This window comes from Lipophrys pholis (genome assembly GCF_963383615.2).
Source record: "Lipophrys pholis genome assembly, chromosome: 7".
In the NCBI taxonomy this organism is placed as follows: Eukaryota; Metazoa; Chordata; class Actinopteri; order Blenniiformes; family Blenniidae; genus Lipophrys; species Lipophrys pholis.
In genome coordinates this window covers 12,018,657-12,033,381 of record NC_137638.1, presented here as the reverse complement: position 1 = coordinate 12,033,381, position 14,725 = coordinate 12,018,657, and the positions used below count along the sequence as shown (strand labels likewise).

The window sequence follows — 14,725 nt, the reverse complement described above, 5'->3', positions numbered from 1 at the left end:
CATAGAAGATAGATGGAGGAATGTTCCAGGAAAGGATGAACACAAATAGGATGTCACACAACACAATACATTTAAATCTGCTCTTGTTTACGTGGTTATTTGTCTCATCAGTTTAAATAATATCGTCTCTAAATTTCTATCCCTGTAAGTCCAAATCTGTAATTTCACTTTGCATTTCCGAGCATTGTCATTGTGAAATGATACAAAACATTAATCCGACAGCAGCATCAGCACTTTATGTAACCACTGAATTCAGCTAATGATGAACCAGCTAATGCGACAATCACTGAATCAACATCCCACATCCTGCTGTTTTTTTTATATATTTTTTTATTTTCATTACCTTAAATGCTGATCACTTCCTCCACAGAAGTTTTTATAATACAGTATATGGCCGTGTCATAGAACTCTTATGCACACAGACTCACTGTATCTGAGTAATAATAACTGCTGAAGCTGCCTCAGAGCACTTTGATCAGACCGGGATCAGGGATTACATGGCTGCTTATGTGAGATAAAACACAAATTAAAATGATAGCTCCTCTTCTCCACTGTTTACATTCAGTGCTGTACTATTACATTACCTAAGCTGAAAACATGTACGCAAAATATTTTGTGTACAGGAATTAAATTGTTACCAGTAGGCTTTTGCTCCCGTCTTTAGTTGTTTCATTGCTGCTCTGTCATGTCATCGCCTGGAGGACACATCCAGCTGCCTTTATGCAACAGATACTGATTTGGAGAGTTTCTTCTATGAGTCCCACAGTGTACCAGCAGAGGAGCCTAAATACTCCATAAAGCTGCTCTAGTGTATTCTTGGGAATTGCCTAAACCGATCTTGTAAAAACAAACAGTTCTCATAAGAACAAACACATGAAGTAAATTGACAGCTGTATTACCTCATGCTGAAGGTAATAATTTGACAAATGCGTCTGTTTTCTTTTTTCTTTTTCTTTGTTTTTCCTTACTCCTCGTCAGCGCCTATAGCTTGTGATGGAAGGAACATGTATAATAGATGCGAGGGACAACAACTCCACACAGGAGGACACAGGCTTGAAGCCCTTGAGAGCCTATAGATCCCCAGAGGGACCCACAGAAGGATCAACCCCTGCTACAGAGGAGAAATGCAAGAGAAATATTGGTGCAAAAAGGAAAATCTTAAATCCAAGAGATGTCTGTTTTATGTATTATCCTAACATACTCCCATTCTCGCATTTTAAATAAAACACATGTTTTAGAAACACATTTACCCCTGCCGGACTAATATGATGCAACATGTTCCTATTTCACTATTTTGCAGAAAGAAAAACAAACAAACTAGAATTTGTTAGTATATGGTTGCTGTGTTCATGACAGTGATGAGAACTGATTTTTATATTGAGAGGAATAATCTTACAGAATATTATATTATATATATAAGGATTGTATATGATTGAGTCTCTGGCGAGAACGTTTTCTTCTCTCTCTGCACCTTCTGAGTGTATCTAATCTGTAGATATACACCTCACCCATTTGGTTTTTATTCATTAGTTTTGCCTTACACTCTTGTTTTTCTACCCTCTTGCCTCAACCAGTTAACATAGAAGACCACCTACCTCTACAGCCCTCTACAATCCTGACTGGATTGTAGAGGGCTTTTCCTCTCCCTCGCTGCTTATGTGGAATTTTCTTAGTTTTATTGTGAGGTCTTGACCTGACTATATAAAATTACTTACACTTTACTTTAGCTGGGTACAATATAAGTGATAAAAGCTGAACTGAGAGAGACAATGAAAATGAACTGAATTTGTTGATGAGACAGATGCCATTCGGATACTTTAAGTTCCACTTTTTTCCATGAGCACGTTCTCGGCTCAGTAGTCAGAAATGTGTTTGTTTGCTTCTCCGCATTCAGTTCATGAATTCGATTTGCTGTTACTGCATCCAGCCGCTGAGAAGCAGCTCATAACATTCTTTAACTTTGAAGCATTTCTGCAATATTTGACACTTTGGGGACAATAGTCTGTCGAGCACAGTATTATTCGAAAATTTTAAATCTGTTTTGGATTTTAAGAAAACCAAAATGTTTACAAAAGTATAATCCTCTCTTTTTTTTTGCCTGATCATGTTTTGATTAAGGCATGTTTTATAAACAAAGGAGTCTGATTTTAAAACGGATGCCAACTTTAAATTGAGGAATGAACAAGGTCCATACGGGCTCCAACACTTGAGAAAAGAAAAGTCAAAAGGAAATTTAAAAGCAGATCAGACTCCAGGAATACAGGAATAATTGGTTCCAATTAGTGTGAGCACTGGTGAAATCACAAGGCTCAGAGAGGAGCGTTTAGAGCTGTTGGAGCTTTCTAATAAGAACTAATTACATGAACATATGCACACGAACAGACACATCAGGAAGTCAGCGCTGACACTTCAGTTGTAAAGCGTTGCCCCACCTCTTCATGCATCGAGTCTAATGAGGAACCCCAACTGTGTTCATATACTGAACTGCAGCCAAAATCAGACAGATCATCATTAAGTGCAAGACTCAACTTCAGTAAAAAGCAATTGCACTGAACCATTTAAAGCATACTCAAGACCTACAGGGCAAATAGTGAATTTGAGGCTAATAATTAGAAATATTAGAAAAATATTTATAATGTCCTTTATTTTGTTATTTAAGCCCTTTTCGACAATATAAAGGCCCAGACGATCAGGATGATTGGCATTTTAGAAAACATGAAATTTCACAAAACCAGCACAATCCAACATGTTATTGAGTTCTCCTTCAATTAATTCTGATTTGTATTCTTTTACCGTTTGCTCAACCCACTAATTCTTGAAACAAGATGGTCTGCTTCATACGTGTAGCTTCTGTAAGGCTTCATCCAACTGAGCTTTACACTGTGAAAGGAAACGATGCCAGCTGACGGAGCGAAGGAAGATTCCAGTTAACCTCATATAAATGTTTTTGGACTGTGTGAGGAAACCAGAGCAACTGGAAAAAAAAAACACATGTGCACAGGGACCCGGTCTTGAACCAGGAACATTCATTTTAAGAGGATAGTGCTAACCACAGTGTGAATCTACCTCATGAAATGATCACTTAATGAATTCAAAACCTTTTAAATGCGACAATGTACGTCTGTTTACTAGTTGATTGTTACTGGATCTGTTTCTGTGAGAATCAGCCAAAAAAAAAAAAAAGAAAGAAAGAAAAACCTTTGTTTCTATTATTTCTATGAATTATTGCCCAGGTATTAATTGAGTTGTTTCTGTCACCAACTTTTTGCTCAGCAAACAGTTGACCCATGGGGACGGTCATGAAACAGGCCACACAGTGGATTATGCTCATCTGTTTGATGTGCACAGCCCCTAATGAACTGTGCTCCTGTCCACGATCAATAACCAACCAGATGCTTGATGATCGGGGGGATTGCTGGATCGTTTGACAATTATACACAGCAACACTGGCCGTGTCTATTGGCTTTTCCCCACACGCAGGCATGTTCTCAGCATCAACGCACATCCGCAGTCACTGTGGAAACCATTCAGACGAGTGTGCATGCACTCCAAATTATTTGAAGGGTTTGTGTCTAACGGAGAGTACGACACAGAGAAAGAGAGGGAGGCAGGGGCTGTGTGTTAGTTGCGTGGCTACATTGTGGCTCAGTGTGGGGGTGTGATACTGCAGGTTACTGGCAGACGCACAGCAATGAAAAAGAGCAACAGACGTTAATATGAAGGGCCTTCTCTCATTTTGATTGTCTCTGTGATTCTGCACCAAACAAAACTTTCTCATGGACATTTGTTCTAGTCAGGGTGCGCGACCCTCAAGATCATCATACCAATAGTAATGGACTGGCCGGTTCGCATTTTTCAACACAAAACCCTTAAAAGAAAATATGCAAACTCCCCCAGAAAATGTACTTACATGTCACTTGACTGTTCTGTTGACTAGAATGTGATCAGCTGTTTTCACTCTTTCAAGGGACTATGAATCATGAATTGAAAATGACTGCAGTTCTCTGTTGAGAGTAAAAATAGTTGAGTGAACTCCAAGTATCATTCCAAGTGTCCTCTTTTGTGGGAATTAAAATATATTCACCCTAATATAAGGATCTTTTACATTTAGTCAAACCATTTTCTGAATTGTTCCCGTCATACTAAAATGCCAAATAGATGGCACATTCAGGACTACCAATGTGATGACTGAAATAAATACGTGACAACACCCTCCCAGCGTCCACATTCAGAGCAGCAATGCCTTACACACAATGCCCATTCTTATACTGGAAACTTGGCCGTCATAATGATGAAGCTACTTTTGAAGTGAAAAACCTCTGGGCCTGGATCTGCAGGTTTCTTCCTGTTTAAAAGGGAGTTTTTCCTTTCTACTGTCACTTATGCTTGCTCATGGGGAATCATTTTCCTCTGTACAAGTGGCTTGAGATGACGGTGTAGTATTGGGCGCTATAGAAATAAAATTGAATTGCATGCAAAAGACAAAATGATTTTACCCATCAAGCTCCAACCTCTTAATCTCTCCTCATTCAGTCTTGTATCTCCATCACAATGTTTTTTATAATTATTCCTATTGTAGTTACAGGAAGTGTCGTTTACCTTCTAAACTACAAATCTGATAAACAAACTTATGTGACAGCAGCCTCTTAATGAATCCTGAGTGATAAAAGCTACAATAAACATGAATGCCCAAGAATAAGCATAAAATCATTGAATTGAGCTGACCACGTATTGAACTATTATCCTATCAGCATTTATCAGCATGGCAAGATTTAACAAAAAGGAGAAACTAGATAATATGAAATGTTTTACCCCCATTGGAATTGAAAAACACTGAAGCCGCGATGTCTCATTGACTGTTGTTTCATCGGTTATAAGTTGTAGCAGCAGTCACACTGTGAGGTGCTCTCGCTAATGTCAGAATATTATCTCATGCCTTCCCTGTTTGCACAACAGTGGCAACTGCAATCCTTGAAACCCCTCTCACTGCACAATGCAAGAGCAGCGTTTTTAAGCTCCAACAAAGGATTTCACCACCTTTGCTCATCTCTGGCCTGAGACAGCCCAAAGCCAGACATACAAGCATCTGCATGCCTGAAAACCCCAGATTAACCTGAACTTTCATCACACATCTTGATCAGTACTTGTTCGACTAACACACATAAACTCAGAGTCTCATAGGGGAGACGAAATGTCATTGTTATTTGTTTTAGTCCTCCTGTGTGCAGTGCACGGCGATGTGTAGTTAAGCAGTTACACATCAAAACATGAGGTTTCAGCTGAGGGCGAATTGAAAATAACTCTAATTAAACATCACAGCTGTAGTATGAGAGTGAGACAGAAGAGAAGAGAGAGTGAGACAGCAAGTGTGAGTGTGTGAAAAAAAAAGATCACATAAGACATTATAATTACTACACTGTGTTACATCAGAAGAGGAACATCAATGGCCATAATAGCATGCAATTTAGTCCCCACAAAAATAAAAATTATCTCTACTATTCACCTGTAGTAACAACTCCATTACAGGCATGAAAACACTGCTGACAGTGAGGATGAGTGAAAAAGGCTGTGTGGCATTGGCTGTTTATTGGACACTGATGATTCGGTGGTATTTTGACCTCTCCTCACCTCTCGTATGATTAATAGGGCATGTCCTTAATACTTTTTCAAACTGTAAAAAAAAAAATCAATGCTCTGCAGTGTATCCCTCCCCTCGCTTTTTCATGGGCATGATGCCTGTGCACACATGCACGCAGTCCCTGAGGCCACCTGAAAATGTGTGCGATCGCACACAGAAATTATTCCATTTCTTCTCTGAACAATAAAGTTAAAGGTTAAAGACATCTTTTATCACTACATAAAAGATTCAATCATTGATTGATGTATGATTTATTACATATTTGTGACATGTGTGTGTGTTTTACATTTTCTCAATGAAATGCTTGTGTAAATGCTAATTCAAATGTTTCCTAGCAACAAGGTCCACCTAAATGTTGGAGCAACCGAGGTAAACTCCAGATGCAGTCACAACAGTGATGCACACAATATTTCACGGCTTTAAAGTCAAACCTTTTTCAACTCAGCAGGATTTAGCGGTGGATCTGTTAATCGCAAATCCAAGCTGCATAAACAAGACTTATTTCAACCCACAGATTTTCGTTTAAAAAATCATAGACCGGGTCTATGGAGAGCTTCTTATCTGTCATGGTTTGAGGCAAGTTCAGGTAAACTTGGTAAATTTGCGGGGGTTTGAAACTAATTCCACTAGAACCGATCACTGTGTCAAAACAGAAACATGTTCTGCTAAAATTGCGCCTCAACGGCGGCCAAACCAACCTCAACCTTGCTTCATTTAGCACAGTGGGAGCTTTCTGAAGGGAGGCGTGTCTCGTAGTTGAACAGATGAATAATCGTTTCACCCATGTGCTCACAATATATGGTTGTGATCTGCATCGATTTTAGCAAAATAACCACTTTTAACTTACATATTTTAAGTGTCATAGAAAATTACAAATAGTTTCCGGCAGAGCGAAATTCTTGCACCCACTAAACGGAACTCTTATGAGCATTGTTCAGGCTAACACACAACTATGTTTAATGGCGACTCTGAAAATAGGTACATGCTGACCGTTTTGCACTCAACAAGAATCTTATGAAAGCATCAATCACAATCATATAACTAAGCCATTTCATTGCACTTTATGAATGTCAACCTGAATTAACGTTTGTCTGCTTCTGGTTTGGGTTACCTCTCTGACATGTTTGGGTGATTTCAACAGGAATGCGTCTGTTTCGAACCATGGGTGCAGTTTCACCTGAAACCTCTGCACAATAAGCGATCGTGCAGCCTTGACACCATCAACAAACTGCGGCAGTGCTAATGACAGAGTGACGCTCAAAGCTTTTCATGGGCACCAAAAATGCCGCACAGCAGCATTTCAAAAAATATCACATAGAAGTGCAGTGTTTTAATTTTTCTTATTTACAGTCACAGAATTCGCAATTGGACAAAGATATCTCATTAGATGAATGATGTTATAATAGATATTTTCTTATGTGGTCAAAAAAGTTTCCAGCTGTAAAATGAAAATATGTTGTGAAATTGAAGTCAATTCATTGTCCTGTATACAAGAACCTGTTGCTGCTGTTGGCTCTCCCTGTCTAACACAATATGGTTTAATGTTATATTATCACATTCTGGGTATCGTTAAAGGGATGAATGAATGAAAGGTGTTTTTACACAACCTTGTAATGATGCAGATTTTATGGCATCCTATTAGGTTCACCATGTCATGTTTTGTGCCTATACTTGATACAGTTCATGATCTATAGAAGCAGATTTTGTTTTAAATGGTGTAAAACATTGGGGTTTTTTTAATGTTGGGAAGGAGGACTGCTAAGAAGTGACAGATTTTTCTACTTAACTTGGACAAATACTCACTATGGGAAAGCTTTCTCGCCTACCAGCCTGCTCTCCCTTGCACATCCTTGGGGGATGGTCGCCTGCTCTGGGAGGATGCACTGGGAGCTTCTGACACTGTTGGGCTCTGAAAACAGCAGAGTGGCTGAGCTGCTGCACCAACACCATCATGCTGCCTGTGCCTCATGTTTCTATTTTCTTTGAGTAATGTCGTCATTTTGATTGGCAGAAACCAATACGATCTTGCAATTTTAGTTTGAAAAGCTGAAGTTAAAGGACAAAGAATATGATTAGTATTTGTAGGTATTGTGAGTTTCTACCATGTGGAAATTATAATAAGGTCTCCCTGCTGAAACCGTGACATCAATAGTAAAAACGACAGTTTGCATGAATTTCCTGCAGGTTTTTCAGTGCTCGCACTAATTTATGTGAGCAGGATATGAACAAATCTTGTTGAGCTGTGGCAGATCTGGAACTTGTTCATGTACAGGAAGGTTTGGTGATTGGAGCTGCTGTCCCGCTCCTACGGAGTCTCACCTGTTTCTCCATCGCTTCCTTTCCAGTGGTGGACATCTTGGGCGCCGGAGCGCGCTCGCAGGTGCATCCTTCCAACAGGTAAATCCCAGCAGGTCGCGCGCTCTGCTCGTTCTCGAAGTAGAAGAGTATATTCTGGTAAAGGGCGAAGAACTTCTCGTGCCATCGGCTATTCTCCGTCGTCTTCTTGCTCAGGAAGCCGCGCCTGGTCCCCTCTTTACGCGCGACCGCCGACAGAAATAACGCGTGCCCTTCGTTGTAACGAACGCTCTTCTGCATTTTGTCGTGCGGTTGCTGAAAAGAGAGACTAAAGTGGGGCAGCAGGAGCTTTCACCCTGAGCTCATGTTCAACGGGGCTTGCGTGTAAACTTTCCCACCGAGACGCTCGGCTCAGCCGCGCCAAGGCGCACGGAAAAGTTGCCCCGCTGATGGAAGCGCATCTGCACAGGAACTCATAGTGAAGGTGTCCAAGTCCCACATGCACTAGAAAAAATGCTTTTCCTCTCTAAACTACAAAAAAAATTAAATAATAAAGAGGGGAACGCGAGAGGCGTACCGTGCACAGAGGGGAGAACCCTCAAGTGGACAGGCAGTGATAGAATCACAGACCCAATGCGCTGTAATCGGCTTTGACAGTGGTTAACTCTCTCTCTCTCGCTCTCTCTCTCTCTCTCTCGCTCGCTCTCTCTGCGCGCTGATCTTAAGAGTTGGCGGAACTACAGGCGGAGCAAAAGAGATGCAGCCTCACGCACCTTCTAGTCAAATGTTGTGATTTCTTTCCGCTTCATCAATGGGACTGGGTGATGAAATTAAAATGGATGATACATTTTTATTAATAAAACCTTTACTTTTAATATATTGCCCTTTGACAGACTGGTGAGCTGTGTCTTTGCTGATAGTCAGCTTGGATGAGCTGCAGGGCCGCCTGATCCTGAATCAGATAAATATAGAAGCCATATAGAAGATAGATGTACAAACAGTTGGGGATAGGGCTGCACAGTAATACAGCGGTTATCTGTCCCACCTCACAGCAAGAAGAGTACTGGAGAATTTTGGGTGTAGGAACCTTGCTGAGTGGAGGTTAGACCAGGTACTCCTGTTTCCTACCACAGTCTGGTCTCCTTTTGTTTAGTCATTTACTAATTGGAAGCTCAGATCCACTTTAGAATGGATAGTTTTGGATCACCTGTCAGCTCGGATTAACCTTCATAGCAAACCAATAAAGACAGCATCTCTGAACAGATATAACTAAGCGAGAATTAGAAACTACTATTGGAACAAACTTGAATCTTAAAAATATGAAAAGTTCCAGTTGCTCTGTGAATCCTGTTCCTGTTGTGTTCATAATGAGTCTCAAAGTAAGATGTGACAGCAGAGCTGTGGTCTTTAAGTCAAGAAGTAACAAGTGTGATTGGTTTCATTCTTTTATTTAGGAATCACCGCACATGATTAAAAGCCAATAATTAAAGGTAATACAATTAGATAACAGTAGAGATGATGGTTATAAGTAGAACCTGAGAATGTTCAAGCCCATTTCACACACATAATTCATGCGCACTTGCAAAATGTGCACACACCAACCTACACTGGGTGATCCGTGACACTTGTTTGTGAGTGTGGTAATTGTTCTGAGAAGACCCATCGACTGGCAGCTCAATTTATGACTTTGTGTGTGTTGCTGCTGCAGTGACGTCAACAGTTTGACTGCAGCCACACCTCAAGGGATGATCTATCGGAGATGCTCCACAAGTCTGAGAGAAGTTTCTTATTCTTCCTAGAAAGATCAAGACAGTGACATTTTAAACATAACACATACATGAAAACACTGGCACGTATAAATCTTGTTCTGTGTTGAAGCCAGACACACGGTGCTGTGATGCAGTTAAGAGCCCAACGAGTTCAAGTCAAATCCCTGTAATTGACCTCCGACCAACAGCCGGGCTCCTCTGTGTATGATTATTGTACAACATGCGGCTTCTATCCAACACAGAAGAAATATTTCATATATGGAGGATTATACCAACGGGGAGGCATGGCTCTGTGGGTTTGACAGAGTGCTGACAGATACTTCATATGATGAGGATTACTTTCGAAAAGGCTAAGCATTCAACCCCCAGTAGGCTGTCTGTTATTGTGTGAGGAGAGGTTACAAATTAATAGAGACAGAGGACGACTTACAAAAGTAGTGGAACATGTTTTGATAATACAAAACAATTATCTGTATTTGTAACGTTTTACACGTGTGTGTGTGCACGCGCACGCACTAAAGAATAATATTTCAATTGCAATAATCTAAACAAATTATTAGAAAAGCTATTAAAAAAACATTGATTGGATTTTTATCAACAATTACAACAATCCCATATTAATTCGAATCATTTTGCATTGTAAGAACATTAAAATATTAAATTTAAAAGCAGAACTCTAAACCGTAAAGACCATTTAGATAAAAAAAAAAAATCCTGACATTTTCATGCTGGCACTACAAACCAGATACTGTGAACACAGATAAACAAGTCCAAACCTTTTCTTTTAGCATTTGGTGATAAACTCAGTTCATGGTGGCATTTGTAAAATTCCAATATAAATAATTTTATTGTAAGAAAAAAGGCAGTAGTGTCGTCTCCTCATGGGAAGAATACTTGTGTTTAATTCAAGATCTGAGGATGGAACGGTTTTTGGTTTTTTCCCCCAAATAAGCATATGAGTGCACAAATAAACAAGAAACACACAAAAAAAGACCCTCCATTCTCCTTCTCCTCCCTTTTCTTCTATTAATATAGTCTTTTGTCATTAAAAAAAAATTACCTTTTCAATTTACAACGCAAAACAACATTACAAACATCCGCTCAGTAATGAAGGTCTGCCAAAATCCTCCCATCCAAATAACAAACTGGAAAAAGGAAAGAACGATGGCTGCCCCCAGTGTCCTTCCTATCCTGCGTTTCTTCTTCTAGGAACAGTTTTTAGTGTCTATAACTTTGGTTTATCATCAGAGATTATGTAAATGTTCAAGATTTTATCAGGTGATGAAATATGAGCTCCTCAGTTTAACTACATTATTGCTGCAGATTTTCCACAAACACTGGTACATTGTCTGGTTCAGTTCTGTTTGTCCAAGCGTGAGTTGAAGTTTATTTGTGTGTTAAACAAATTCATTCATTACAGTGTGAAAGCTGTAACATTGGTCTGAGTCTTCAGCTCTTGGGCTACAGCCGTGACAGATCATGTTCCCAAAACACAGAAACAGCGTTGTGGTTTTTTTCTATATTTATTGGGAGGTTTATAGGCTACAGGTGCAATATGGTGGAACACTCCTAGTACGAAACACGGGTGAAACAGATCTTAAATTAATGTGACCAGAAAAGCAGGATTTCTAACTGAATTTTAGTCCTTAATACAGGTTAAGCTAAAAATAACACACACTTCTACTCTACCCAGAATGCAACATAACTCTTTGACTTAAGCCCCCATTTTGCCATAATTTGATATCTGCAAAAATACCAACATTTCCAAATACCAGTTTGACTTACTGTACAGGAGGACCATCAGGTGTTCCTAAGCCCCAATATCACAAATCAATGAATGTGTTCATGTAGGAATGTGTCCTCTGTAGTTTAATAAAATAGAATAGTAACACATTATTAATCCCAGACAGACATTCTTGAACAATTTCAGAGCCTCACGTCATATAAATGTATTCTCAGACTGAATGATGCTTCCTATGAGTGCAGTGGTGAAGTAAGTGTAATCTCCCCATTAATGAATGATCAGGGCGATTCTGCATGCGTTACCTTCTGGCATTGATCAGGGTCTCCAGCTCTCGTGCTTTGCGGGCAGCAGTGTGCAAGATTGGATCTGGAATATCAGCCAGCCGGGCGACGTTGAGGCCGTAGCTGCGTCCTGCAGCTCCTTCGGTTAGCTGATAGAGGAAGGTGATGAACTCTGGCTGAACCTCACCATCTGTTATCACAAACAAAGACATTCATTAAAACATCCACATAGTGCCTGGATTAAAATTCCCCTGCGGGGCTACAGTAAACTCTTTAATTTGCTCCAATATGATTGAATGAATTTTCATATGTGTGTGTAACACTGCATTCACACCTTCAGTGTCAGTGGGGACATCAGGCTCACTGAGAAGGAAAGCCATGTGGTAATTACACACATGTTCAGGATAGAGTCGCTCCAGCTCGCAAAGGGGAGGGTAATGGGTCACAAACAGGGTCAGGGCTTTCACCTAAGAAAGGGAAAGAAAGACTAATGCAATACCATTCTAGAAAAATCAATGGTTCAGCATGAGCAGGTTTAAGTAGATCAGTAAATTGACTTACTCAGCCCAGACGTAAAGACCAACGCTTTTGGTGGGGGTTCGGGCTAAGTCTTGGACTTTGGGTGAAGTTGCTCACAATAACTTTGCATTTCTTACTGCATACATTTATAGTTCATTCATGTCAATTAAAGCCGTCAAAGCCCTGCTGATGAGGAGTCACTGGAACACTTTAAATCACTAAACTCTGAAACCACAGTGTAATAAATATTCTCAAAGTGGCCACACACATATTCATCCCAACCACAATAAGTAAAGCCTGACCGAAAGACGATAACCAATAAGGTTTGTGAGTGGGAGACAGGTCACAGGTGAGGTCAAGACGAGGTGTTTTACATTGAGTTTCTGGCATTGTTCAGCGCGTTTCAAACTTTCAGAGAAGAGACGCAACTGAAAACACTGTGGAGGCACACGAGGCCACCGTGGGAGGTGGTGAGGAGGACCAGCCAGCAAGCAGCCCCGCGAACACTGCTCCACTCAAGCTACTGTCGGTGGGTGAGGAGGAGCAGATCGGCTCTGCTACTTAGTTAGAAGATTTAAACATGGGTATCCAGGGGCAGATTGTCTCATAACCTGCCTATATAAACACTTGTATTTGCAATCTATACGTTAGTCAGAATCGATTCTGCTGGGCAGCATGAAACAGCAAAGCTGCAGGCGGGAAATGTGAGCGCCGAGCCTGTTGCTTTGTATTAGCCTTTCAAGGGATGCTTGTCCTCTCTGTCCTCTCACCAGTCATGGAGGATGTCCCCTGGCAGGCAGACGTGAGAAAAGTAAGATATGCAGTAATGTCAGTGGAAGTGAATCTCCACCTGCTACGTTTGGTTTTTGCTGACAATAAAACTGCCACCTTACCACCTACTCACCAGCTTTGCATGGCGCCTGTGAGATGATTTCTGATTACAGTGTGAGCAAAACACAGACAAGAAAATCCAAAAAATCCTAAAGTCAATGTTCAGAAAAGTTTTACATCTCAGCTACTGCTATGACATGAGAATAAAATAACATTAAGAACACTTTAAAACACAACAACAACAGTATTAACCCAAACAATGAAATAAACTGATGCGATAATGCACTTTAAGTTGAACACTAACAATGACTATGGTATCATGATTACGTCTTGTTAACGCAATGGTTATTATGTTGGCATGCTATTATTTTCAATCATCAGGATATTGTTTTCTGTTGTGAAAGTTAGATTAAAAAATGCTTCTTTTAAAATCAGTGACAGTACAAATTACTGCAAACAAAAAGTAACTTTTCACCTGGGAATAATAACCTTTGCATCACTTTTAAATCACTTCTCTTATTGAAGTGCACACTGCTCCGTCACCTAATGTTGCTCTTATCAGTGGATGGGTCTCTATTGCTGTGGCCAATAATCACCTGACTGTGGTCCAAGTCTTGTCTGTACCCAGCAGTGGAGGTGACGTTTTCATCTGCGCCCTCAGCAATAGGGACATTTCACCAGCGTCTGACTGGAAAGTACTAAAGTGGATTTAGGCAAAATGTCTGTGAAAGTGAATTTAACCTGGTGACCCAGTTATTAGATATATTCAGGCTCACTGTGAAAGCGGCCAAGTTTGTTATGGTGTGCAGCCAAATATTTTTGATTGAACGGTTAATCTTGTAGAAACATGTCATTGGAGGAACTTATTCAGTTTGATGTCAAGTTTACTTTACTTTTGCTTAATCTTAAAGTTTATTATTGATCTCATGTTGTAATGTATGTAGCCCTCCAGAGTTCAGAGAAGCCCTGAAAAATAAATATTGTGTTGAAATGCAATTGAATCATATACATATATACATATATATATATTCATTCATTTGAGTCGTTTGCATCATGTAGTGCAGATGTTGATTCAATGACAATGTTAATTTAATATATTTAAATTGCAATCCATCCATCCATCCATCCATCCATCCATTTTCTTCCGCTTATCCGTTTCAGGGTCGCGGGGGTGACAGTCTGAGCACTGTCACCCAGATCACATCGCACCGATTAAGAACCTTCCTGCAGGTGGTGAGCCCACGGGAAGGTGAAAACTTTAAATTGCAATGTTTAACTAAATTCTGATGCAACTTAGATATTATGATGGACCAGTCCATGAAGACATTTTCACTGCTCGTGATAAATCACATCTGACTGCCCCAGGTCTATTGACTGCTTCAGTCTTGAAGTTCATCTGAAATTACATGAGTTATTTGCAGGAAGACGCTGTATAGTATGAATGTTAGTCGTCCTCAAAAGGACATTTTGTGAATGCCTGACAACAACAAGCTGCAGTCAGACAGCTAATAAGATAATCTACCACCGTGCAGACAACTCTTGTTATATCAGCAGTGTGCCGTAGACACTGTCTAACTTCATTGCAACTTGTTCACGGTATGAGAATTAAAACAGACATCTGAATGAAATACTAACTAGACAATAAGAC

At 40.1% G+C, this 14,725-nt stretch overlaps 2 protein-coding genes across 2 annotated transcripts in view; both read right to left on the bottom strand.

Annotated features, from left to right (window-relative positions):
• rasgrf2b (Ras protein-specific guanine nucleotide-releasing factor 2b) overlaps window positions 1–8,570 on the bottom strand; it is a 45,689-nt gene extending 37,119 nt beyond the window's left edge. Inside the window, exon 1 of the mRNA XM_080468012.1 lies at window positions 7,958–8,570. Coding sequence (XP_080324138.1) covers window positions 7,958–8,233 — 276 coding nt within the window. The 5' untranslated portion in view covers window positions 8,234–8,570. The remainder of the gene's footprint in view (window positions 1–7,957) is intronic.
• Window positions 8,571–9,367: 797 nt separating this feature from the next.
• The window catches only part of msh3 (mutS homolog 3 (E. coli)), a 46,844-nt gene continuing 41,486 nt past the window's right edge, over window positions 9,368–14,725 (bottom strand). The window contains exons 22-24 of the mRNA XM_080466469.1: window positions 12,062–12,194; window positions 11,749–11,917; window positions 9,368–9,728 (exon numbers count right to left, since the gene is read on the bottom strand). Coding sequence (XP_080322595.1) covers window positions 9,647–9,728; window positions 11,749–11,917; window positions 12,062–12,194 — 384 coding nt within the window. The 3' untranslated portion in view covers window positions 9,368–9,646. The remainder of the gene's footprint in view (window positions 9,729–11,748; window positions 11,918–12,061; window positions 12,195–14,725) is intronic.